Source organism: Amphiura filiformis, chromosome 12, assembly GCF_039555335.1.
Source record: "Amphiura filiformis chromosome 12, Afil_fr2py, whole genome shotgun sequence".
In the NCBI taxonomy this organism is placed as follows: Eukaryota; Metazoa; Echinodermata; class Ophiuroidea; order Amphilepidida; family Amphiuridae; genus Amphiura; species Amphiura filiformis.
The window spans coordinates 53,352,283-53,378,226 of record NC_092639.1 but is presented as its reverse complement, the minus strand read 5'-3'; the positions used below and the strand labels follow the sequence as shown (position 1 = coordinate 53,378,226).

At 37.8% G+C, this 25,944-nt stretch overlaps 1 protein-coding gene and 1 non-coding gene across 2 annotated transcripts; both read right to left on the bottom strand.

Moving 5' to 3' along the window:
- Nucleotides 1-1,499: 1,499 nt before the first annotated feature.
- Nucleotides 1,500-25,944, bottom strand: LOC140166906 (uncharacterized). Its single transcript, XM_072190392.1, has 17 exons — nucleotides 25,659-25,944; nucleotides 24,653-24,688; nucleotides 23,657-23,698; nucleotides 23,177-23,286; nucleotides 22,057-22,130; nucleotides 20,303-20,487; nucleotides 18,014-18,178; nucleotides 17,636-17,905; nucleotides 16,775-17,023; nucleotides 15,995-16,240; nucleotides 14,248-14,490; nucleotides 13,530-13,772; nucleotides 11,836-12,078; nucleotides 10,947-11,282; nucleotides 7,237-7,566; nucleotides 5,618-5,710; nucleotides 1,500-1,696 (listed from the first exon to the last, which is right to left on the bottom strand). Exons 1-17 carry the CDS (start codon nucleotides 25,942-25,944, stop codon nucleotides 1,629-1,631), a joined length of 3,219 nt encoding a protein of 1,072 aa, XP_072046493.1. The 3' UTR covers nucleotides 1,500-1,628.
- On the bottom strand, nucleotides 9,951-10,026 carry Trnat-cgu (transfer RNA threonine (anticodon CGU)). Its single transcript has one exon. It is a non-coding gene; the product is annotated as a tRNA-Thr (tRNA).

The following is a 25,944-nucleotide window of genomic DNA, read 5'->3' as shown; positions in this document are numbered from 1 at the left end:
TTGGTTTAATAGCTTTTAATGGGGTTTAAGTCCTTCAAAGGTCGTGGTGAATTCTACTGTAGACATGACTGCATCATGATTATTTTAAAGTCAACAACATTCAACAATATGATCACCGTGATAGTATGACAGTATCAGTACCGTGGGTGTCAGTGATCCTGGCCTGACACAGTAGACAAACAAACAAACAAACACGCCACACACATGACACATGCATGCAAGGTAACATTGACTATACACTAATCAAACAATGGTATTGATCCTGTACAACTGGTCGTGGTTTATTTACAATCGATTCATTTAAAATCCCCATAGTAAACATTAATTTTGGCAAGAGTTTTCTCTCTCTGGAACGAGGATGCATCCACTGGCTCCGCGTAATGAAAAGATCTAACATGATTGGTCAATTTAGCTCCGCGAAGCGAAAAGTAAGCTACGCGTAGCAGCTCCACGTTGTGGCGGTTACGGCCAGCCATATACTGATCATGCGAAAATCGTAAAAACATAGAATAGAAACAGTGCGGCAGGCTCTCAAAATCTCAAATTGTATGCTTAGCCTAAGTCGCTCGGCCTATCTCGAATAAAATCACCATGCGTAGCTATTGAAAAACGTGAGGATTCATCGTACTATCACGGCAATTTTTAACACGAAGATATAGGGACGATGACGGTGTGTACCGCCTACTTCGTTCTGTGTTTTGACATACAGTCGTATCTTGATACGTCGCCATTGGCCGCCGTGTGACTGCAGTTGCCTATTATTTTGACATACTGTCCTATCACATGACGTACCATTATTAATAGTTAGACTGTCAAATTGTTCATGTTTTGTCATACTGTCTTATGAGTTTGCAGATTAATGACTTCTAATTAGTGAATTAATAAAACGTATGTTGAGAACAAAGGCAGTTATATTATTTATTATATTCTTTGATGATAATAAACATGTTTTACTTTGGTGCTCTCCAGTGGGTCTTCAAAAATAGGAATAACTTTTAAATGCGATTTTCTCAAAACTGCATTTTTCGTCATACGACAGTTTGTCAAAACTAGCATTATTTAAGATCGTTTGTTTAAACGAAGATTCTGACACCATTTTCATCCAAATCGAAGCAAGTTTACAATTTTGATCCTTTAGAGGTCAACGGTTGACCTTTGACCTTTTTGGTGATGAGGTTGAAATTAGACCCTATGTAAAGTTCAATGACCTTCCCCCACCCATGTGACAATATTTTGTTTTGGGAACAACAAAATTTGTGTACAAGGGACTTTAAGCGAAGAAATAGGATAGAAAAATACATCATCTGGGTGCATGCAAAGCCATCTGGCGGCAGAGTAGACTAATAATCCCATATTCCGTACACGTACCTGTTGGATTAACATCTGACACCGTAATCACAAATCCCAAATCAGTTCCGCTGGAATCGCTAGTAAATGTCGCCACTACGAAACTATCGGCAATTAGGAAGTCCCGTGGCAGGCTTCCACTGTATCTACCATATAAATCAACATCATTTGAGGTACCAAACTGTAGAAAGTCATGATATAGCTGTACATTAAATCTGTTAAAATCTATGTAGATATATCTTCCTTCAGTAGCAGTGAATGTCCATTCACAGTGTGCATTGTTAACATAATTCAAGAATTCCAAGGTGTAGGACTCGCTGATACCAATGGTTATTTTCGTCATCACAGGCTGTGAACATGGGGAATAAAGAAAATAAAAATATGCAATGCAGAGAATCAGGCATTAATGATAATGATACCGTCTAGTACAGGGCACTAAAGTCAGATAGACCCTACCAGGAGGTTGAGAGATCATAAGAGCGATCATAGCGTTTCTAGTACATTTCCATTTAGATATATTTTAATGTTCAAGCCAGAATGCAAAACCCCAGTTGCAAATCAAGTCGATAAGGTACAGAATAGAATGATTCGATCCAGGTATACCAACTTGGTGTGGGGAACAAGATAAAAAACTAATTCAGTATGTAGGCCTAAACCAGAATGGTGTACATAGTTCCTGCACTAGTAAAAATCCAAAACCACAGGGATAATTTAGACAAAGTTAATAAAAATGCAACCAACGTTTCTGAGTTTCCGGAAAACCTGCCCTTCCTCAGGGACAAACAACAAATATATATATATATAGCAAAGAATTGAATCTAGTGGGTAACAAGCATACAAATTAATCAAATCATAGCAAATAATCAAACCAAGGTAGTCAGTCAGAAGGCAGGTCACGATCTATGCATTACGAGGTCACAGTTTCTATGCTCGCAATTTCTCAACCCAGTCACCGCGCTGATTTTTCCGAAGTTTGCCGAAGTAAAGGCCCATCTTAAAACCATTTTCTGATAGTTATGGAGTAGTCATCAGTTGTGTTAAAAGCCTCAAAAGTATGTTTGTAGGTTTTTCCTTGTCTAATCATGCAAAAACTGGTATTCATAAAATATTTCTGGAAAATAATTGCGTTAAGATAATATGTTAAATTTGAAGGTTTCATGAACTGTACCCAAATAAACCGTGGACCTGACCGTTTACAACCTTCCCCTAGAAAATAACCATAGGTAAATTCTTCATAAAACATTGATCTGTCAGTTAATAACAAAATCAGAAGTGTTCAACGGTTTTCATTAGGACAAAAATGGAAGTGAAAGCATATAAAATTACGACTAGATCGGCTTTTTACGCCATAGAATATTATGGAATCTGCACCCTCATAAACATGACAAAGTCGGGCAGCATCACAATGGATTTTTGTCCAATAAAGCCATTGCGACTTTATTCATGTTTTATTGTAGCAGGTCTGATATTACACAGTTTTCCGAATACCACGAGTCAATCCGATCGGTTGAATTCACGCGCCTGTATAAACTCCACGCACGATTGGTTCTATGTCCTTGTCTACTACAAAAGCAATATTGATTGATTCCGTGGCTTCCACACAGACGAATTTTGACAAAATATTTTATATGCGTTGTTTGGACTATTTTCGTGGATTTGACCGTTTGCAACTTTGATATGATATGATTTTCATGGCTTGTGGAAGGGAATGATGTAAAGTTTGTACACTGAAAAAACCAGAAGTATCTGTCTGCTGGAGGTATTCTTTAAGACAAAAAAACTACCCGACTTTGTACCCAAAAATTGAGCAATCTGTTTTGTTCCAAAAATCACATTTCTTCACTCATTTTCGCTAAAGTGAAATCTGATAATGATGGATTGCACCCTTTACAACCAGAAAACGTTTATTATTTGTCATTCGAAAATTAATAGCATTGCAAAATTAAATAAATACAAGGTTATCTCCACATAATTTGTACAATTTCACAGAGGATAGACCAAGTCAGATGCACTCAGAAAAAAGAAACCAAGACCTGTATCTGTGACCGGCCGGTTGACTGTAGTGAGCAAAATATCAAAACTATAGGGCCAAAAATATTGCGACGGTCTCTACTGAAAGAGAGCTGGCTTGCTACTAAAGCAAAACAGGAAGTGTACTACAAAAGAACAACTTGAACGATTTATACCTTGATATCAGGAAAGTTATGGAGGCCCTGCATGAAATTATCGATTGGCTCCAAACAAAGGATTTGAGCCGGTGTCATTCACCGTAGTTATGGTGGAGTGCAGTCCATTCAATCAAATGTTGTCATTAACCTATTTGATCGTAGTGCAGGGTTATGTGTGTGAGACGAACTGTCGCGGTAGATTGCTTGGAGCCTTTTTTTATTTAAAGATATAACTTTCCGATTTTATGATTTCTAGAAAAGACTGAACCAAAACAAGATCCGGCGTTATTTATAAAGCTGGATGAGAATAAACGCTTCGAGTCAAGAGTGTTGTATCCCGTTATGCATACAGAGGTGATAATCTCTGGGCACGTTAGAACTTTTTTTTGCACTTTTTATATACCACGCGAATTCATACACTAAGAGCCCAAACATTACAAATTTTAACGCAGGACGGTTCCTTAAGGGCAGAGTAATGGGAGAGAACATGGACCTTTTCGAGCATAATTATTTTTGAATTGTATGTCTAAAGTATATAAAACTATACATTTCTGGAAAGGAAATGAGTCAAGGAATCTCATGGTGACGTCAGATTTGTTCAAAAATCTCGAGTTTTTGAAAAAATCACAAAAATGCACTTTTTACCCCAATTTTTTTGTTACAATTTAAAAAAAATTCCGTTCGGAGTAAAAAAATGTTAGTTACTTTTTCATGGAGAAGAGACATGAACTTAGGGAAGGTTTTTTTATTTTGTTGAAATTCGTCTTATTTTTTGAAATATTGCAAAAAACATGTAAAAAAAGCACTTTTCTCACTCTATTAATCTAAAAATTGCACATAATGGTGTATATTTTTGTTTAAAACAAATATTTTGAAAAAATGAGAAAACCTTCCCTAGACTTTGATTGGCTCTAAACGATAGTGCAAAAAGTTTACCTTTATCTTTCATATTTTTCGAGTTATCTTGTCACAAAAATCGTACAATATTGTCAAAAATGAACTCTGAGAAATCGACGTTTTAGTAAAAAAATGTCCAATTTATGCACAAAACGTCCTTATATTTTTAAACGGCAAGACTTTCACGCTTGTAAAAGCTGTATCTGGTGCGTGGTCTAAATATGCATCTTTTTGCACCAATGAATCTATAATGTCTGCTTTTAGTGCGCCCAAATCCAAAATAATTAAAAAATCTAAGTGGCTTTTTCACTGTAAATTTTTGTTTTGTTTACATCAATTTGCTGGCGTTAACAACATACCGAATGCGCCTTGACTGCGTTGGACATACGCGCAGAGTTGCGCCGCGTCACGCGACGCGAATCGCGCGCGTAATTACAATAATTCGCATTCGCGCATTTCTGACTCATTATTTCCCGCCAATTTACTAAGCTGTCTTGAGCCATGTGACTTTTTAGAGTTAAAAAGAGTGAAATAAACTCAAGCAAAAATACGAATAAATATTAGTAAGTTGTATTTTATAAGTTTGTAGCTCAAACGGTTCACAAGTTGTAAAAACGCCAATGACATATCAAGTGGGACCTTTGTACTAAAAAATGCAGCGTTCAACCCCTCAGCAAGTCTACTATGATATTTTAGCCTAATTAACATGAATCATTGCATAATGAATAATTGTATTGAAAAACACTAATTAAAAAATGTTGTAAAAATGTTATTGTAGCATACATTTTGATCATATAATCCAGCATTTGAAAATTTTCTGTAAAACCAAATTTAAACTGACGATCGCCGAACTGGGCAAATGGAAGCTTGTTTTGCGGATGCTCTTTCACACAACACATTTGGGTCTTTATTACATTGGTATTGAGATCTCAGGGCAAATACTCGAATAATCAAAAAGCTCGAATTTGGTCGCATTTTGTTTGGCATAAAATAAGTGTCTCATGCTAAATTGTGTGTATACGGGGGCTAAAACATAAAAGTGAATTGGCCGGTCGTAAAATGTTAATCGAGGTCAAGTGTTTTACTCATGGGAACAACACAATGGTGCGGCCGGGGATCGAACCCGCAACCTTCCGATTATGGGTCCCAGACCCGTCCGCTGAGCTACCATACACAGAAAATCTCTAATATAACAGACAACTTACGACAGTATCTTTCATCACTGGCATCGACACAGTCCGCGATTCCATCACACATAGCAGGTAAAACAATTACCCCAGAACCACCGTCACAATAGCCTAGAAAGTGAATATAGATTTATAATAATAGTCAGACTTTCCTTCTTATGTTCCTAATCCTAGCTTGACTGTCTTTAAGGGAAGGGGTATGAACGTTTGAACAGTATTTATTGTGGGATATTAGAGCACATCAGACATATCGGATTGCATTCTGAATACGAAGAATGTCATTCTGATATCAAATAATTTTGATTTTTTGAAATTCGCAATGTAATACTCATTTTATGGCAAATCATTAAAAATTGATATTTTTGATATTTAACAGTACTCGAAGTAAACTTTATAAATCTGATGATTTATACTTAACGTGTATGTAGGTGGGATGAAAAGCCGACGATCAATTGAAAATTTTGACCTTTCGTATTGAAGATATGGATTTTTTTCCCAAAACATAAAAAAAAAAAATCTTTTTGGGGAAAAAATCCATATCTTCAATATGAAAGGTCAAATTTTTCAAATTGATCGTCGGCTTTTCCTCCCAGCTACATACGCTTTAAGAATATATCATAAGTTTTACTTCGAGGACTGTTATATTTCAAAAATATCAAATTTTATAATTTGTCATAAAATTTGTATTATATCGTGATTTTCAAAAATGAAAATTATTTGATATCAGAAAGACATGCTTCGTATTCAGAATGCAATTCGATACGTCAGAGGTGCTCTCATGTTCCATAAAAATACTGTCGAAACGCTCAAAACGCTCATTCCAGATCCCTTAAGATATTGTAAAATGGACACATTTTGGGAATTTTCAACGATGTCTTCTCGTTTATTTCGAACGTGAAAATCTTCACAACTGGCTAAATGCGCGACCTCGCTTCAATACAGGAGAGTGGTTTTGAATAGATCGACAGGCGTATGATCAGCAGGGCGTTTGGATAACGCAATCTCTCTACCATCTTCATCTTACCTTTTACGTACGAGAACTCAGGAGCTGATACTGGTTGCGATGATTTATTATGGTATACTTAGGGTGTGCGCCTCCTAGCTGGAAGTCTCTGATTGTTACTAAATTGTTTAGATGGTGCGTCTTGGGCTATAATACGGTCAGCGAATATGTACTTTAGTTTTGTGGATTTATGCGTGTGCAGAGCGCGCTATAAACCACAGCGGTTTTATTTTAATTACTGCTTTGTTTATATCCTCCTGAGACAGGATTGTTCACGGGACCCAGTGGCGTAACTACCGGGGGGGCAGGGAGGGGCAACATGCCCCGGGCGCCACCCTTAGGGGGCGCCAAATTGACCAATTCAGCATCGATTCTGCGCCCCACTAAGCGGTGCGCCATTATGTATCTTTAGCCCCTAGCTACGCCAATGCCCGCGTCTAAAATATTCTCGGGTGGGGGGTAGGGCGCCAATTTTGTTTCTTGCCCCGGGCGCTACCAACCCTAGTTACGCCACTGACGGGACCACGTATATCTGCTGGATTGATATTGTAGAATTGTAATTTTGCCCGCATATTCTAATAACATATGCATCTTGCATACACATAGGCCTACACTCCCTCCCGCATTAACATACCTGCTGGGTTGATATCTGTCAGTGTAATAACAAATCCCAAATCAGTTACGGTGAAGTCGCTAGTAAATGTCACCAATATTAAACCACCAGGAACAGTAATGTTTTGGGGAGCAATCAATCCGCTGTATCTACCATATGCGTCAAAATCCACCAATGTGCCAAAGTATAGGAAGTCAAAAAATTGCTCTAATCTAAATGTCTCAAACTGAATGAGGATGAATCTTCCTTCAGTAGTACTGATAGTCCAAGGACAAATTGCATTGTTACCATAATTCAAGTATTCCAAGGTATAGGATTCGTTGACAGCAATGGAAATTTCGTTACCACAAGCTGTAAACAACATATAAAATATATTTACATTCGGCTAAAGAGAAAAAGCTCTTGTGGTAGAACACTTTGAACTTTTATAATCGGGCGTTTTTTAAATGTTGTTTTACGTAGATCTAGTCAGAAAGGAAAACAACAACCATAACCGCAAAACTGTAGAAACTGATGTTGGCCAAATATATGGTGCATTATAATAGTGCAAATCAGGGCAATGCACTGGTTTAGAAATTCAGAATAATGCTCTGCAAATCACAGTCATGGAAAAATGACGAGTAACCATTTTGTTAATTATCTATTACCGGTTTTCAATGGGAAAATGGCTAATTTCGGGAGGAATTTTCTCATATTCTCTCACAGGTAAACGCCACCAACATCAGGTAAAACTAGATGATTTAGAAGCCAAATGATCAAAAACTCAGCATAGGATGACCTGAGATTTTTCTTGTTTTAAGGCACTGAGCCGTAAACACATTAAAATGGCTGTGCTCCCTCGAAGTTGAAAGTTACAATTAGGTAGGGCGAATATTTACTTAAACCGAGGCCGTGCGGATAAATTTTGGTAATATTGAAAAAAAAAAATTCATATAATGAGAGAAAATATACTGTTTCGAACCATCAAAACCCAAAATTTCCTTTTTTGGCTATATAACCTGGCAAATTTCAGTAAAGCAGTCTTACAGATGCCACACAAACAAATAGTTCATCGTCGTATTTCATGCATAAATAAATAAATATTTCACATTCTGCTGTAAATTTAAATATATGTACATGTCAATCATTTTATCATGGTAAATACTATTCTCTTTGTCACTCAAGACATCTTAAAAGACAAACAAATATTTCACATTCTGCTGTAAATTTAAATACATGTACATGTCAATGATTTTATCATGGTAAATACTGTTCTCTTTGTCACTCAAGACATCTTAAAAGACAAACAAATATAGCACACTTTGTTGTAAAATTAAAATCATGTCAACGAAATATTGCACATCGTATACAGTTGAAATTTTGCACTAAAGATTTAAAATCCATTGATGATTTTCATCAAATCATAAGCACGAATTATAATAATTCCGTGTGTACAGCAGCTAAATCCGACACTGCTCGAAAAACAGTTCAGTCCATTTTACAGTTTGGTCTTTAACACTATTGTTCTTGTATATGGGTCACTCAGAGCCCCTTTCCTTCTACTTGACCGCCGCCTGTAGCAATGAATCTTGCTGCCCCCGTCTTCAATGCAATTACACACTTAGCAATTGTTCCATAATCATTTATAATCCAACAAATGAATGTTCTGTTACTTACTGTACCCCGGGGGGGGGGCACTCCCTATCTGAAATGGCAGGGATGTGCCTCGGCCATGTTAAAAGTAGGGGGCATTCAGGTCAAATGTACAATTACAAAAATATGGGGTCATTCAGTACACAACCTGAATAAAAATGGGGTCATTCGGTATGAAACTTTGGAAAAAGGATGGTCATTGGGGTAACAAAAAGTAAAATGGGAGTCATTGAGTACAGGAATAGTGCCAAACTGCGTAAAAACAACTTGGCCACCTTGGAAATGTGAAAAATCTCATTATTTCTGGAGGAGAACACAAATACCACCTAAATTTGGGAATTAAAGGGGTCATTGGGTATAGCAGGAAATAGAAAAAGGGGTCATTGAGTACATGGATTTTTTTAAAGGGGTCATTGGGTAATAGGTAGGACCATAACACAAAAAGGGGTCATTGGGTACAAGCCGGTTTGAAAAAGGGGGTCATTCGAGGCACATGATGCGTATCCACTATGGAAGTGCCCCCCCCCCCCCCGGGTACTGTACAGGTTTTGGGAAATATAACATTCTATTCAATTTTCTGTAAAGTTGTACAAAGGGGTTTTCATACATTTGTATAAAGTGAATCAGATCTCTGGATTACCGAAACCAAAATGAATGAAACAAACGGCATTCAAAAGCTAGGACTGCTACCTTGACGTTGAAGTAAGCATCATGTCACAACAGTATTTTACAATCGCCAAAGATGGCGCTTTCTTCTTGCAAAATTGTTTTTGAGACAGGCTGTAGTTGCCGTCATGAAAACTCCACGTTTTCTGAAATAGTCGCGCCTCGTCGACAAGCGGGTTCCGCGACGACGCGATGGCTGCCGTCAACCGTGTGTTCGACGGCATGCATAAAAGGATGCATCAGGGTACGGTAGAGCTGTTAAGAACTCGAGCGTTGTGAAGCAGAAAGCCCTAACTCACAATGAAAACCATAGCAAGTTGTTGGCTTCTGGTTCGCAACCCTCGGAGAACTGTTGAAAACATAAATGAAGTATACTAGATAAACATAATTTTTTACCAGGTTCGCCGTCGCAAATAATAAAGGAGACAAGTAGAAAAAGTTATCCCGCCTGGGAATCGAACCCAGGACCTCAGGTTTACGAGACCTGCGCCTTAACCACTGGGCCACGGGAACTTATTGATTAGGCTGCTTGAAATTCGAACCCATAATCGGTCACTTAAACTTATCTTCTGCCCGATAATAGCGTATAGTAAAGTATACTAGGCGTTGAGAACATGGTCTCATTAACCATGTTTACCGGAAATAACTGTTCATAAAATCAACCGCAACTAAAATAACATCCATTAACATGCAAACATTTGGAATATGAATAACCTTTGTTTATGATCCCCTTGAATTTCAGGCCTTCATATATAGTTAAAAGCAGTCAAGTTAGCTCAATTGATAAGGCGTTCTACTATGGTTCGAACCCTGTCGGTGGTTAGTACGTACTCGTGTAATTAAATTCAGCTAGCTTGAAATTCTCCTAGACAAGGAACTTACTGCTAAATGTCTGGGAGCTGATCCGGGCTGCGAATGTCAATTGTGGAATGTTTAGGGTGTGCGGTTCTTAGCTGCAAGTCCTCGTGTTGTTGTTTAATGGCCTATAAATGGAATGACATAGGCAGCTACAACATGTAAAGTGTGCTGTGGCTTGTGGATCAACGTCTAGGCGCTGTGCCTGTGCGTAGCGCACTACAAATCACTGCACTGTTTTAAGTTTAAATTAATTTTAAAGAGGTACCAGCACATCTGGATTTATCCATAAAATGTTACACAAGCTTAGCATTTTATAGCATAACATAATCCATCATAATAAAATTGTCCAACTCGCCAAGGTCCTGACCATCTAAAAGAACATAGTGATATGTAAGGACAGGGTTACTTGCCCAAATCCTAGTATAAACATTTAGTAATTGTTGGTATTTAGTTCCTGCATAAACCTGCCAGTTGACCAGGCCAACGACAGTGGACCTTTAAGTATACCACATCGGAAAATTTGAATTACGTTAGATTTTACATACATAATCCAACATTCCCACACGTCCACGTACCTGCTAGATTAACATCTGACAGCGTAATCACAAATCCCAAAGAAGTTTCGCTGGAATCGCTAGTAAATGTCGCCACTACGAAACTATCGGCAATTAGGAAGTCCCGTACCTGTGGCAGGTTATACCCACTGTATCTACCATATACATCATCATCATCCGAGGTGCCAAACAGAAGAAAGTCATAGGATTGCTCTACACTAAATCTGTTAAATTCTACGTAGATATATCTTCCTTCAGTAGCAGTGAATGTCCATTGACAGTGTGCATTGTTATCATAGTTCAAGAATTCCAAGGTGTATGAATCGCTGATACCAATGCTTATTTCGTTACCACAGGCTATGAATAAAGTAAGAAAAAATATGCCATGCAAAGGACCAGGCGTTATGATGACGTAACGTCTAGTGTAGGGCACTAAAGTCAAATAGACCCTATCACCGAGGGTGAGAGATCATAAGATCAATATATAGCGTTTGTAGTACATTTCGATTCTTTATTTTCAACCTACAATGCAAAACAAGTCACTGAGGTACATAAATATGATTAATAGTGGTAATCATAGTAGTAATAAAGATAATAATCACTACTCAAAAAGGTTATACAAACATGGAGAAAAAATGGATTACGTAATGCTTTGTTTCTTTGTTGCCGAATTGATTTGCTGACAAGCAGTTCACAAAGTGGTACCAATTTGGTCAGGTGAAAAAAGGGAATTGACCGATCTACCTTTTTTTCGAACCAAGTGAGGCCAAACATACGCTTTTTTGCCTAAAAGTCATACAGGCTATATCAATATGAATACGAGTACCAATTAGGATGACGAAATATTATTGCACAAACACAGCTTGTGTTGAATATGGGCATTATTTTCACAAATACCATACATACAAACCTTGAACAGTCACTAGAAAGCTGCATTGAGCCTCGTTTCCTGAAGAATCCGATGCCGTGTAAGTGATGAGTGTTTCGCCAATAGGAAAGTTTTGTGATGATATGTCACTTTGCCAGGTGACCTGTTGCCCCGAGTTATCTGAGAGATTACTTGCATCAGGTAATGATACATATGCAGTCTCTGAAGCTGGATCTGCGGTAGTGGTGATATTAGCTGGACAGTCTATGCTTGGTGGTTGGTTATCTGTATTTATTGAAAAATGCTGTCAGTAAATTATATTCTAGCGAATCAGGCTAATAATAATAATAATAATAATAATATTCTATATTATTGTAGATACTGTTAAGGGAGTACTACACCCCTCGATAAATTTGTTTCTATTTTTGCATTTTCTCAAAAACTAATAACACAGTGGTAACAAAAGTTATGTATATTATTGGGGCAAGGAATCCAATTACTACATTGAAATTTCAGTGAACCAAGACAAGTGGTTTATTATTTATGATCAGAAAGAAGGTACCGCTAGGATGTACCTCGTTTCCTATCATATATACTGAACCGCTTGTCTTGAGTCACTGAAATTTCAGTGTAGTAATTGATTCCTTGCCCCAATAATATACATAACTTTTGTTACCAGTGTGTAATTATTTTTGAGAAAAATGCAAAATAATCACAAATTACCACATAGATATGTAGTACCCCCTTAAGGGCAAACACATTATAGCTTAATATTGAATGTCAATTTATTTAATATTGGATGGATGTAGTTTATTTTTTGGACTTTGCTATAGTAAAGGCGGAAATGAAAAGCTTAAGCTGATCATTCCCTACCTTAGTCTAACCTCCATAGTTAGACCAGGTCTAAACTTATACCTAGTCTAACTTACTTTGTGCATACGGACCTTAGTGTCTGGTATAAAGGACGGACTGAAAAAAGCGCAGTGATTTATAGTCCGCTACGCACAGTTACAACGCCTATACGTTGATCCACAAGCCTCAACACACTTTACAGGTTGTCGCTGACCACTACGGCCCACATCATTCCATAAACCATTAAACAACACAGGGACTTTGCTGCTGCTTCAAGAGCGCACATCCTAGACATTCCACAAATAACCTTCGCAACCAGGATCAACTGCCCGAGTTTCGTACGTGTTAAAACAAAACAAATAAGCAGGAAGTTCCTTGTTCAAAGGAATTTCAAGCTAACTTCCACGAAAGAGTACTAGGCACCGCCAGGGTTCGAACCCGCGACCTCTCGCACCATAGTCGAACACCTTATCGATTGAGTTAACTTGACTTACTGAGGCTGAGATGCCAATCATTTGGAATACATTATTGGAATACATAATTGCTCAAACAATACATTGTTGCTCAAACGACTCATCTTGTTTTGAACTGGATGCAATCACTGCATTATTTTCACATGTACGTATACATGTTTAAATGGGTACCGGCATTCTTAAATGCTGGGAAGGTAAATGCTGGGAAGGTAAGCATTCTTAAATGCTGGGAAGGTAACATTCTTAAATGCTGGGAAGGTAACAGACTCACTGTAGAGGCGGTGTAGCGATCCCCTATAGCAACATTACATGGAGGAGTCTGGCCCAATCGCCAATTCAAGAGAGATGGGCACTCCGATCACTGTTTATACAGGATCGTCTCCTTTACCTTTACCTTTTACGTATACAAACCTTGCACAATCACTAGAAAGCTACATTGAGCCTCGTTTCCTGAAGAATCAGATGCCGTATAAGTTATGAGTGTATCGCCAATAGGAAAGGTTTGTGATGGTATGTCACTTTGCCAAGTGACCTGTTGCCCTGAGTTATCTGAGAGATTACTTGCATCAGGTAATGATACATATGCAGTCTCTGAAGCTGGATCTGCGGTAGTGATGATATTAGCTGGACAGTCTATGCTTGGTGGTTGGTTATCTGGATAATAATAATAATAATAATAATAATAATAATAATAATAATAATAATAATAATAATAATAATAATAATAATAATAATAATAATAATAATAATAATCTGTCTGCCTGTCCGCCTATTTTCTCGGAGATTTTAGGTCGCACGTTCCTCAAATTTGATGGGTGCGTGCATCTTGACCCAATACAAAACATTGTTTTGGTTAGTGGGTTAAGGTCAACCGAGGTCATCTATGGGTCATCTGAGGTCAAATGAGTAAAAACTGTCATATGGGCATGGAACTTGGTGGGTGGGTGTATCTTGACCCGAGACAGAACAAGTTTGTATTGGTTAGTAGATCCCACGTTCCTCAAACTTGGTGGATGGATGCATCTTGACCCGCGACAGAACAAGTTTGTATTGGTTAGTGGGTCAAAGTCACTCGAGGTCATCCAGGGGTCATCTTGGGTCAAATTAATAAAAACTGTCATATACAAACCTTGAACAATCACTAGAAAGCTGCATTGAGCCTCATTTCCTGAAGAATCTGATGCTGTGTAAGTGATGAGCGTTTCGCCAATAGGAAAGGTTTGTGATGGTATATCACTTTGCCAGGTGACCTGTTGCCCTGAGTTATCTGAGAGATTGCTTGCATCAGGTAATGATACATATGCAGTCTCTGAAGCTGGATCTGTGGTGGTGATGATATTAGCTGGACAGTCTATGCTTGGTGGTTGGTTATCTGAAAAAAATGTTATTTCTGTCAGTAAATTATTTTCAAGTGATTCAGGCTTGTGGTTTTAAAGAAGTCCTTTCTCAAAAGGAATTGTACAAAAAAGGAAGCAAGTGCATAAACCCTTTAGCTGATTAAAGTTCTTTGCCAAGACCAAAGGAAAAACTTACGTTTTTCTGCTGACAGTTTCTCAAAGCGATTGATGTTTTTATTGATCCATCTGCTTGGGCAGGAATCCCGGCCGGATGTTATTGTTTTACCGGAAGTACTCTTGTCTCCAACGTTGGTCTTGAGCAGAGGATCAAAGATGTGGCTCAGAAAGAATGTCCCCTCGTCTCTGTTCATGGTGTTGTCTCCTCTCTTGCGAATCCATACTGATTCCTTGACCCATCGTGCCCTGCGGTTTTCTTCCCTATCAAGGATTGATGAGCTGTCCCAGTCTATTAAATGGTTAGCCCTTGACACGTGATCTGTGATGGCTGACTTGTTAATTTCGGTAAGCGATTCCTTCCTCTTGGATCGTGTGTATTTAAGTTGGCTAGCTTTCTCCGCTTCCCTTTTGTGTTCATTCATGCGGACACCGAACTGTCTTTTTGTCTCACCAATGTATGATTGGAGGCAGTTTTTGCATGGTATTTCATATACACAGTTCGCTGTTTTTTCTTTGTCTTGTTTGTCCTTTGGATGAACGAGCACATTTCTGATGGTGGTAGGGGTTTCATGGCCGTAGAGACGTTGTGTTTTCTCATAATACGACTAATCTTTTCAGAGACTCCCGCCACAAAAGGAATTACAATGCTACCTTTGCTCTTGTCCGTGTTAGATTTGTCTTTCTTGTTTGGCTTGTTTTTGACCTTGTTAGCTCTTTGTGATTTTACTTTGTCTATGGTCCAGTTAGGGTAACCGCACCCTGCTAGCGCTTTTCTGATATGACTTTCTTCTGCGATCTTATCGTCTTCCTCTGTGATTATTTTCTCACCTCTATCAAGCAGCGTGCGTATAACACCTAATTTTTGATGCAAGGAGTGGTGCGAAGAGTATGACAGATATTGATCCGTGTGGGTCTTTTTTCTATACACAAGTAATTTCACGGTATTGTCCGGCTTTCTGACGATCATGGTGTCCAGGAACGGGATTTTCCCCTCCTGTTCTTCCTCATATGTAAACAGAGACGAGGGGACATTCTTTCTGAGCCACATCTTTGATCCTCTGCTCAAGACCAACGTTGGAGACAGGAGTACTTCCGGTAAAACAATAACATCCGGCCGGGATTCCCGCTCCAAGCAGATGGATCAATAAAAATATCAATCGCTTTGAGAAAGCCAGAAGGTTTCTGGCGAAACTGTCAGCAGAAAAACGTAAGTTTTTCCTTTGTTCTTGGCAAAGATCTTTAATTAGCTGTTTAATCAACAGACCTGATGAACCTCTTCAGTCATGCATAAACCCTTTTTTAATATTTCAAGCATGTTATTATTGGCACATTGTCAAGATAGAGTTGAAACTTAGCACCTACCAATCACAGTGACAAGAAACGAACACGTGGCTTCATTGCCTGACCTATCATATACCCTATACACGACTTGTGTGGTTTCTCCAGCTGCAAATCTACTCCCTGGATCATGATTAGTCTCTCTATCAGAAATCCATCTTGAATTATCTGAGGCAAATGGTCTTGACCACGTGACCTCTGCCGTTGATGCAGCAGGTGCTACTTGAACAGTGATGTCAACCGGACAGAATATTATTGGTGGTTCCGTATCTGTATAATTAAATATTTCAAAAGTTCAAACTATTTGTACCGTATGCAAGAACATTAATGCAATATTCTTAAATATTCGTTTAGAAGTTTGAAAAAAGAAACATATTAATAAAGCTGTCAACTGTTTCTACAGTACCAGAATATCTGTTCAGTACTTAGAGAGTTTTGTACTACATGACTATACCCTCAGCAAGCATGACAAGGGAAGTTTTCTTACGGATATTATGAGGCATTAATCAGACCAAACGCCCTAAAATTTCGCTGAACACTTCTCCACGACCTGATTAAGCACGACTAGAAACATGTCTCATCATGAACCGAGACCGCCAGTGACTTATGTCTCGTGGAGTGATTGTATACCATAGAGCACTATTCGTGTTATTTTTAGTAGCAAACTTAAGGTTTCCGAATGGACCTTTCTCATGGTATGAGCTAAGAGGACAGCGTTATACGTTACAAAGACTAGACTTGGCAGATGATTTGTGTGTGGAGAGCAAACGGAATCAAAACGACTGCAGCGGAGACTAATCTCACCTGTCACTGTTACTGTAAATTCACAGTAACCTTCATTGCCAGTTTCATCCATTGCTGTATACCTAACAGTGGTCTCACCAATTCGAAAACTGCTACCGGAGTTATGTGTAGATCTAATGTCTATAGATACAGCAGCTGTGAATGAATCCCTGACTTGAGGAGTTCTCCATGTTACTACTGAAGAGTCGCTACCATCGTCTGCCGTCTGGACGATGTCATCCGGACATGTGACAATGGGCACTTCTGTGTCTGGAATGAATAAGTTTGTTTGTTTGTTTGTTTATTTGTTTACCCAGGTTGGTCCGTGAGTGGGTTGGAGTACACCGACATACAAAGTCATATAAACACACACCACTACGGTTGTTTGGTCCATGTAGAACTAAAATCGTTTTTATTACTAATGTGAACACTGATGGCGTTATTTACCTATAAAACCTGTTTGGATAGTTACAAAAGAGAGACAATTCTATACTGCCATTTAAACATCAATAAAATGAATAACAAACTGCAACAAAACACCCCCCCCCCAAAAAAAAACCCCGCTGTTTATCATGTAATTAAATTTAGAATATACATAAATAGCGCCCTCAATTTTCACACAAATATACAGTTTATCGAATAAATATTACCACAAAAAAACAGAAAAGATGAATAATTTTTAAAAGTAAAATGAAAACAAATGTTTAAAATAGCTAAAATATATATGCGCAAAGCTCTTACTGTTGTTCAAGTCTAGAATTGCAATATTACATAATGTTTCCTTGAAAAAAATATAAATACTCACATCAAGCAATCGTTGATCTACGAAAAAAACGTAACCCTTAAGTCCTAACATCTACATCGACTACATAGCACAATTACCTTTTGCAGTAGTTGATACTATTTGAGTACTAGGCTTCATTGTTGATGTTGCTACTGTTGTTGGAAGTACAGTTGTGGTTGTACTCATTGCTGCAACTGTTGTTGGAAGTACAGTTGTGGTTGTACTGATAGTTGTCATTTTTGAAGTAATTGTTGTAGTTGGTTCCTCAGTAGTAGTTTGTTTTGTAGTGGTCTTTTCCATGGTAGGTAATGGTGTTGTAGTTAATGGTAGATTTTGAGAAGTTATACTCGTGACCGTTGTTGTGACCTCTGAAAATAGAAAATGAAGAATAATATTCTGAAGTAATTTTAAGTTGTGCACATACACAATTATCATTTTAAAGTCCTTTTTCAAAATGAATGTTTAGCCATGCTTACCTGTTGGTATATTTTTTGTCGTTGACTTTGTTGTAATAACTGGAAGTACCTCATTTGTGGTGGTAGGAGTAGACAATGTTGTAGTCCTTTTGTTGAGTGGTAATGTAATTGAAGATGAAGGCGTGCTTCTTGTTGTGGGTCTGGTTTGGACAAATTGGATAATTGCTACAAAAGAATAGGCGATATTGCGGGTATAAATATAAAAATAGGACATTATAAACTGGTATACTATTCATTCATTCATTCACACATTTATTCATTCATTCATTCATTCGCTTATTCGTTCATTCATTCATTCATTCACACATTTATTTATTCGTGAATTCCTTCATTCATTCCTTCAATCATTCATTCCTTCATTCAATCATTCCTTCATTCATTCATTCATTTATTCATTCATTCATTCATTCATACATTTTCATTCATATAGCCATTTATATTAACGTTACATATTATACACATATCGTTTTTAATGACGAATCGAGCCAATTGAGTAACTGTAGAAACATCGGCTACGGTGTCATGCACAGATTTGGTTTAAAATGATACAGGATGTGTAGTTGGGTGAGATAAACTTGCCTACCAAGTTTTAATTTTTGCCAACAAAGCGTTTTTGAGTTATGCCATTTTTTATCATTAGAAAACCCCATTGCCTTTGTACATAAAGTGGTTTTGACACTAAGCCTCGTTCACTAAAATTGGTAAAAGTTTGAAAATGGATACTATGTTTAAATATTATTTTTTCTCCTTTCTATCACATTTATAGAACTGCTTTTTGGATCTTTTTATTACAAAAAAGTTACCAAATAATACTTTTTTCCAATATATTGGTCAGTAATATAGGGGATATTTGATGGTAATGTTAGTACTTGCTCAAATTTTCTTGATTTGATCTAGAAACACTGAATGACCCAATTTCATAATTATTGTCTGAGCTAACCATAGGGCCAATTTTAACAAACAAGGTGTCATATGAAAGGTTATTAAATTTAGAAACTTTTCTCGCCAGCTTTTTTTAATAAAGTGTTTCTATTTTAAGTTATGGGTGTTTCTAGATTTCCCTAATTTAAAAATAGAAAAAATGATTTTTCTCAAAAATTAAGCACTTTATCAAAAAAATCTGGCGAGAGAATTTAGATATTAGGCTTATTAACCACCCCACAAACTATGGAAACCATATCACATTCCCTCTAGGCTAGCAATAAAAAAGTAAAAAAAAAAATTAGGGAATTTTCAAAAAATAAAGAAAAACATAAGAATTGTTTAAATTTTCATGAAACATTAAAAATCAGTGGAGTAAAGACTTATCTTCAATTGGTTATATATTTGAAATGGATACATAATTCTGATTTGAAATAGTGGTTATTTTCCTGCATGGACCTATTATCCGATGCTCCTACCTTAAGATTATGTTTCAGGTGATCTAATGTTACTTCCCGACGTACATTTTCGAAGTTGCCAGGTTAGCTCATCCGATAAGGCGCTCGACTATAGTGCGAGAGGTTGCGGTTCTAACTCTGGTAGTGGTTTAATACGTCATCGTGGAACATTTGAGTTAGGTTCAAATTCCTCTGGACAGGGCATACTGCAGTTACTGTTCATTTTCCTATACATATAATACACAGTATTCTCACCATTGACGCGTGACCTCTACAAATAGTGTATGTTATAGGTATAATGGGCATTGCCTAGTTAACGTCATTGTGTGAAAAATAACCGGCCAATATTAAAAGTACTCTCTGAAATTCTACAAAAATATAGTTTAGTAACATGTCCAAAAGTTTTTGCTAATTTAGGTGTTTGGAAAAATTCGCACTTTGGTGTTTTAGGAAGGATATGTAAACGACAGATAACACCAAAAAATTAATAAATTATTTCCAAACCGTGTTAAGTCTACAACCATTATGTTTGTCATTTTCAAGAATGCTGGTTAACAATATGCAGACTATTGCCTCATTTCGGAAACAAAGGCCCACACAGTATTCTTACCTTGCGTTCGCTTTGTAATCGTTCACCCAACTGAAAATATAATACCAGCTCATTGCAATATATTGGTAAAACAGAAACACCTGTAGTGTGGATTTAACCAGAGAACGCCTGATTTAACATAGTTGAGATGTTTTCAATGAGTGTTATCTTGGTTTAATAACTTTTAATGGGGTTTAAGTCCTGCAAAGGTCGTGGTGAATTCTACTGCAGGCAAAACTGCATCATGGAACTTACTGCTAAGTGTCTCGTCGTCCAATATCAAAATATCATACAAAAGCAATCTGAGATGAAGTCACTTACGTTCACTAACTAGCAGAGTGCTTGATACTGGTCGAAGTTGGAATAAAAGCAGATTTTCTTCACTTATTGCTGCCAATAGAATCGATTCTACTTGTGATATGATTGTAGACAAACTGATATCACTCAGGATAAAATCCTCCAGTGGTGAGAAATAAAGAAGGAGTTGTGAGACCACAGATCCTTGACTGAAATAAGAAGTATACACATACTGAAACCGTCAATCGTGAGTAAATTTCTGGTTTTGTGCATACGAAATTTATTTAATCTATACACATACTGCTTTGTAAATAATGCTCCACAAGTTTTAAATTCCCTGTAACAGTTTTAAAATATATATCAGACAGTTTTTATAGAATTAAAATATTAAAAAATATATTATTGGTAGCCTAATTTGTTTGGCTTGGCACACCTGGTCTAATTTACAATGTCGGACACATTATACGCTTGGCCACAATGACTCATTACGTAAGAAAAGATGCAGGTTTGAAAGTTACACTCAGTGGTCGGATATTCTGAGTTATGTAAGCTATCCACCAGTGGATCTTCTGCGACCCCTACGCAGAACTTCCGTTAGTGGATTAACTGCGCACGGTGGACGCAGGGAATCCACAGTCGGATTTTCGGCGCACGTGCGCTGAAACAACCCTCCGTATATAGGCGCAGGGAATCCACTGACGGATTTTCGGCGCACGTGCACAGAAACTCCCCTCCGTATATAGCTCCGGTGGAGTAATTCTGCGCACGGTCGCAGGGAATCCACAGTCGGATTTTCGGCGCACGTGCGCTGAAACAACCCTCCGTATATAGGCGCAGGGAATCCACTGACGGATTTTCGGCGCACGTGCGCAGAAACTCCCATCCGTATATAGCTCCGGTGGAGTATTTCTGCGCACGGTCGCAGGGAATCCACAGTCGGATTTTCGGCGCACGTTTTTCTTAAATCGTTATGATTTAATATTGGCCTACTCTAGAATGTTTCATAAGAGATAATAAAAAGGTAGAAAGTAAGAAATATTATTTAGGCCTATATTTTTAGAGTCAGAAGTTACGGTTCTGCGCATCAAATTTTTTAAACGTTTCGCAGAATAAAAATAAAAATAATATTTCATATTTTCTACCCTTTTTCTTAAACGTGCACAGAAAATCCGAATGTGGATTCCCCGCGACCGTCCGCAGAAATGCTCCACCGTATCAAAAATAAACTCTAAAAATAATATAGAATTACTCCACCGTTGTAACTTCTGACTCTGTAGGCCTATATAATTTCTTACTTTCTAAGTTATTTGTTTAAACATTGCGCAGAACCATCATATTAAACTTCCAACTCTAAAAATATAAATAATATTTCATATTTTCTGCCCTTTTTCTTAAACGTGCGCAGAAAATCCGTCAGTGGATTCCCTGCGACCGTGCGCAGAAATACTCCACCGGAGCTAGTTTCTGAGCACGTGCGCCGAAAGTCCGACTGTGGATTCCCTGCGACCGTGCGCAGAAATACTCCACCGGAGCTATATACGGAGGGGAGTTTCTGCGCACGTGCGCCGAAAGTCCGACTGTGGATTCCCTGCGACCGTGCGCAGAAATACTCCACCGGAGCTATATACGGAGGGGAGTTTCTGCGCACGTGCGCCGAAAATCCGTCAGTTAATCCACTATCGGAAGTTCTGCGTAGGGGTCGCAGAAGCTCCACTGGTGGATCATGTACGTTTGTATCAAAAAGGCACATCGCAATGTTGTTTTTCATGATATTCTACCTGAATTCACGTATTTCTGCCCTTGTGTATAAAATATTTATATTCACTTCACGATACAAGAAAATTTCCGTTAGCTGAAATGAAAGAAGAACAACAACAATACATGAACATAACAAATAAAGTTCAAAAGTAATATAGAAAACATTAGAGATTGCGATGTTCCATCCCGTGTTCCATTGGCACGTTGATACAAGTATTGGCTGTTTATCATATTTAGTAAACACACCATTCGGCCCTCTTGCGGCTAAATATTTGAAACCAAAATCTTGTATATTCTGGAGGACGTAAACATGTTTTTTAACGGCGATTATAATAAACTTCATATGATTTTAGTACAGGCTTAATCATGTTAACATACCCCTTAAAATTAATTGTTTTTCAGTGCTTCCCGAATATTATTATTACGAAAAACCTGATATTTCTGTAGATTAAGGACCACTGCATGCATATATCATTAGTCGCGTCCGTAACGCCGTAAAAATGTCGATTTAAGCGTCGACCTTGCGTATGCCACGTTTGTATCAAAAAGGCACATCGCAATGTTGTTTTTATACGGCCGATCTCACATGTATTTCGATGTACTATCTTTACGAATGAGCTGCGCGTATGAATGAAGTCAAATGTTTTCACCCCTGTTGCTTTATTGTAATGATTTCTTACAAACAAAAAGGATCATAATAATAGTTAGACTTTCTTTCGTATGTTCATAATCCTTGAATATTTTTTTAAAAATGGACAAATATTGTGCATTTTAAACGATGCCTCGACGGCCTCGCTTCGATACAGGAGAGTGGTTTTGAATAGATCGACGGGCGTACGAACACGGCGTTTGGAAATCGCAATCGCTCTAGTATCTTGACAAGCACGAACCCAATAATATATGTATCTGTTTATTCCAATCCAACAAGCTATCTCAGTTTATGATATTGTGATAATGTCCTAAAAGAGTGAACATAGCATCAATGGCGAACCCAAGTTGGATTTCCTCCTAAACTTGGGCTTCCTTCCCGTAAAAATTGTTGCCCTTCCTCTTGCCCTCCCCCCCAAAAAAATCTACTGGTGCTCGCACTGCATACCGAATTCACAAACACGATAATATGTATGAGGTTTCAATTCTTACCGCTTCTTTCACGTCATTTGCAAGAGTTTGATACTGAATTGACGTAGGATTGGCATAGTCTGGTAAGTATGGTATATCAAATGTCAATAACACTGGTGTAATGATAAACTCTGGAAATAATACAAGTTATTTAAAAAGAAATCATAATCAGGCCCGCAGCCATGATATTTTGTGGGTGGAGGGTGCTGATTTTGAAATAGTGGACTTTTTTCCAAGGGGAAAATTCCCCGGGAAAATTCGGTGAAAAGTGGACTTTCTTCTCAAATTTAGACCTTCACACAATGCGTGTTCTCTGTACAGCTTTCCTTAAATCACCATACCCAACCGCACCCACCCACCACGACATGCACACCCCACCCATTTACAAAAACAGCCCACACCTATTATACGCTCACCTGTTTGTCATCGCCATCATTGTTCATAAGTTTAATAATAATATCGCCTTTCCAGCAGATGTGGAAGAGAGAAATATTTACTTACCAATTTCCCTATCATCTGGGCGAGATGTTATTGGCGATGGTCCTAAAAATAAATAAAAAACCGAGAACATCTTTATCATGCATGAATGGGATTGTGTTTTGTTTGTTGATATCTGCCTCACCCCCAGCAAACACACAACCTTTTTCAGAAAAGGTTTAAATGTCGGGTTATATGAAGGGTATAAAAACGTTTTAATACCATTCATAAAACATTTTTGAAAACGTGATGCAAAACAATATTTTTCAAAATATTTTGAGTGTATCTAAATAATGAGATATTTTGAAGTTTGGAATTAAATCAAAATACTGGACTTACTATTTTTAACAAAGCTACGTTGCGTGTGATACCATCACACTTCATCCGGCAACTGACCCGCTGGACTGGTCATGTGAAAATAGTAAAAAATAGTTAGTCCAGTATTTTGATTTAATTCCAAACTTCATATACTACAACTGGACGACTGAAAACATTCATCAATTTAATGAGATATTTTGCACCACAACACCGTTTTCCCAAATGAAATCGGACATTCCTAAGGGAAGATATTGAGTTCGTAAGTTATTTTATTATAACATTGGAAATTGTGTTTGTTCTAGCTTTCTTCATTTCCAACAAGTTATCACATTTTTACTCTAGAATCCTGTGTGTAAATGATTTTCAACGCTACAAAGACCTTATCCTCGACAAATTCTAGAAATTTAGCACAATTTGACATAACTTTAGAAAAATATTTGAATAATTTGATGATATTTTTTGTATTGTGATTTTTGAATTCAAACATAGCGCCACCTGAGCAACCAGCCCTAGCATGGTATCAAAAGTAGTAACAGATAATCAAGTTAAATTTGTAGTGCGCCCTATTATTGAGAATGCATAGAGAAATGCGATGAATAAGTTTGAAATGCAGGGAAGAGAGTCGTCGATCATTTTTGTTTTAATTTGTCCATAATGTCTATCACAGATGTCAGTCATTTATTTTTGTAATGGGTATCTTACCTGAGGCAGGAGATTGCCGTTCGTTTGTCCGTAAAACTATAAACAAAATGTGAAAGTGAAAATTAAAGGAGTATTTCGTGATCCTAGCATCCCCTATTTATGTCATTTTTCATTAGATATCCACGAAAAAAACCTATTCCCAAAATTTCAGTTGATTCCGATTTTGCGTTCGCGAGTTATGCATGATTTATTACACTGCTCCATAGACAATGCGTTGTAATTTCGTTCTGGTGCACCAGAACGAAATTCAAATTTCACGATATCTTTGCTAAACGAATTAATCTGCAAGAAATATTCTGTACATAAACATCATGTAGCCAGAGGTTTCCAGTGATATAAAAATCTCAACTTTTTTTGAGAAAAGTGGGGGGATGCGGCTGTGGATCACGAAATGCCCTTTTAAGGTATAGATAAACTACCATATCAAACAACAATGCTGAACAGAGGGTATAATAAGAGACTTAGAGAGGCGACGACAAACAGACAGACAGACACACTGACATACAAACCCAGGTGTACTTGTGTGTCTGTGTGACAGACACAGACATGACAGACAGACCGAAAGCCAGACAGAAACGGATTGAAAACAGGGCTGCGTAACGGTATTTTCAGTTTCCGCCAAGCTAAATAAAGAGTGCCAATACAATATAAAAACTTATACCAATTAAGAAATCAGAGTTACTTATTTATTTTTGTTCTGTAATTAGTATATGGATGAGTTGACTTCTGATGTCATTGCCTGGCAGATATTTTGTTCAAGGCCCGTGCTTTTAAACCTCCCGCCACATCACAATAAGGCTATTGAACAGTGTAGTGATTGTATGCAGTTCGCTCAAGTATATCGATATACCAGTCCCTTGCCTTTGTTGATAAACATTGAGGTCAACTCACCTATAGACCACATTTTTATATACATTTCCGTAGATAGAGTGAGTGAGAGAGGGGAAGAAAGGGGGGAAGAGTAAAAGATACAGAGACAAACAGACGGAACGATTGCACAATTTACCTAGTAAGACAGAGATACATGCAATTACTGCAACCACCAAAATCAACACTACTACTAGAGCTATGAGAACACATTGCTTCCGAGTAATTCCTCCTTGTTTGTCGTCATCGTTGAATTCAAATGGATGTGGATTGGGAAACGTAAAATGTCTGCCACTTCGCCGTCCCTTTGGATCTCTGTACTCATATACAGGGTCTAGTGGAATGTCTGAGACTTGAGGTCGGTTGCTAGCTTGGTTGGCCCTTCTGGGTGCCTGTCGCCGATAGTGAAAGGGGACAAAATACAT

What these genes read in the sequence shown, in the direction of transcription:
- LOC140166906 (XM_072190392.1), bottom strand. Translation starts at nt 25,944, where the DNA reads ATGTATTTTGTCCCCTTTCACTATCGGCGACAGGCACCCAGAAGGGCC. An exon ending in ACGGCAATCTCCTGCCTCAG is followed by an intron (nt 23,699 to 24,652) that starts GTAAGATACCCA and finishes ATTTATTTTTAG; the next exon opens with GACCATCGCCAATAACATCT. An exon ending in CTTTCTAGTGATTGTTCAAG is followed by an intron (nt 13,773 to 14,247) that starts GTTTGTATATGA and finishes ATTATTATCCAG; the next exon opens with ATAACCAACCACCAAGCATA.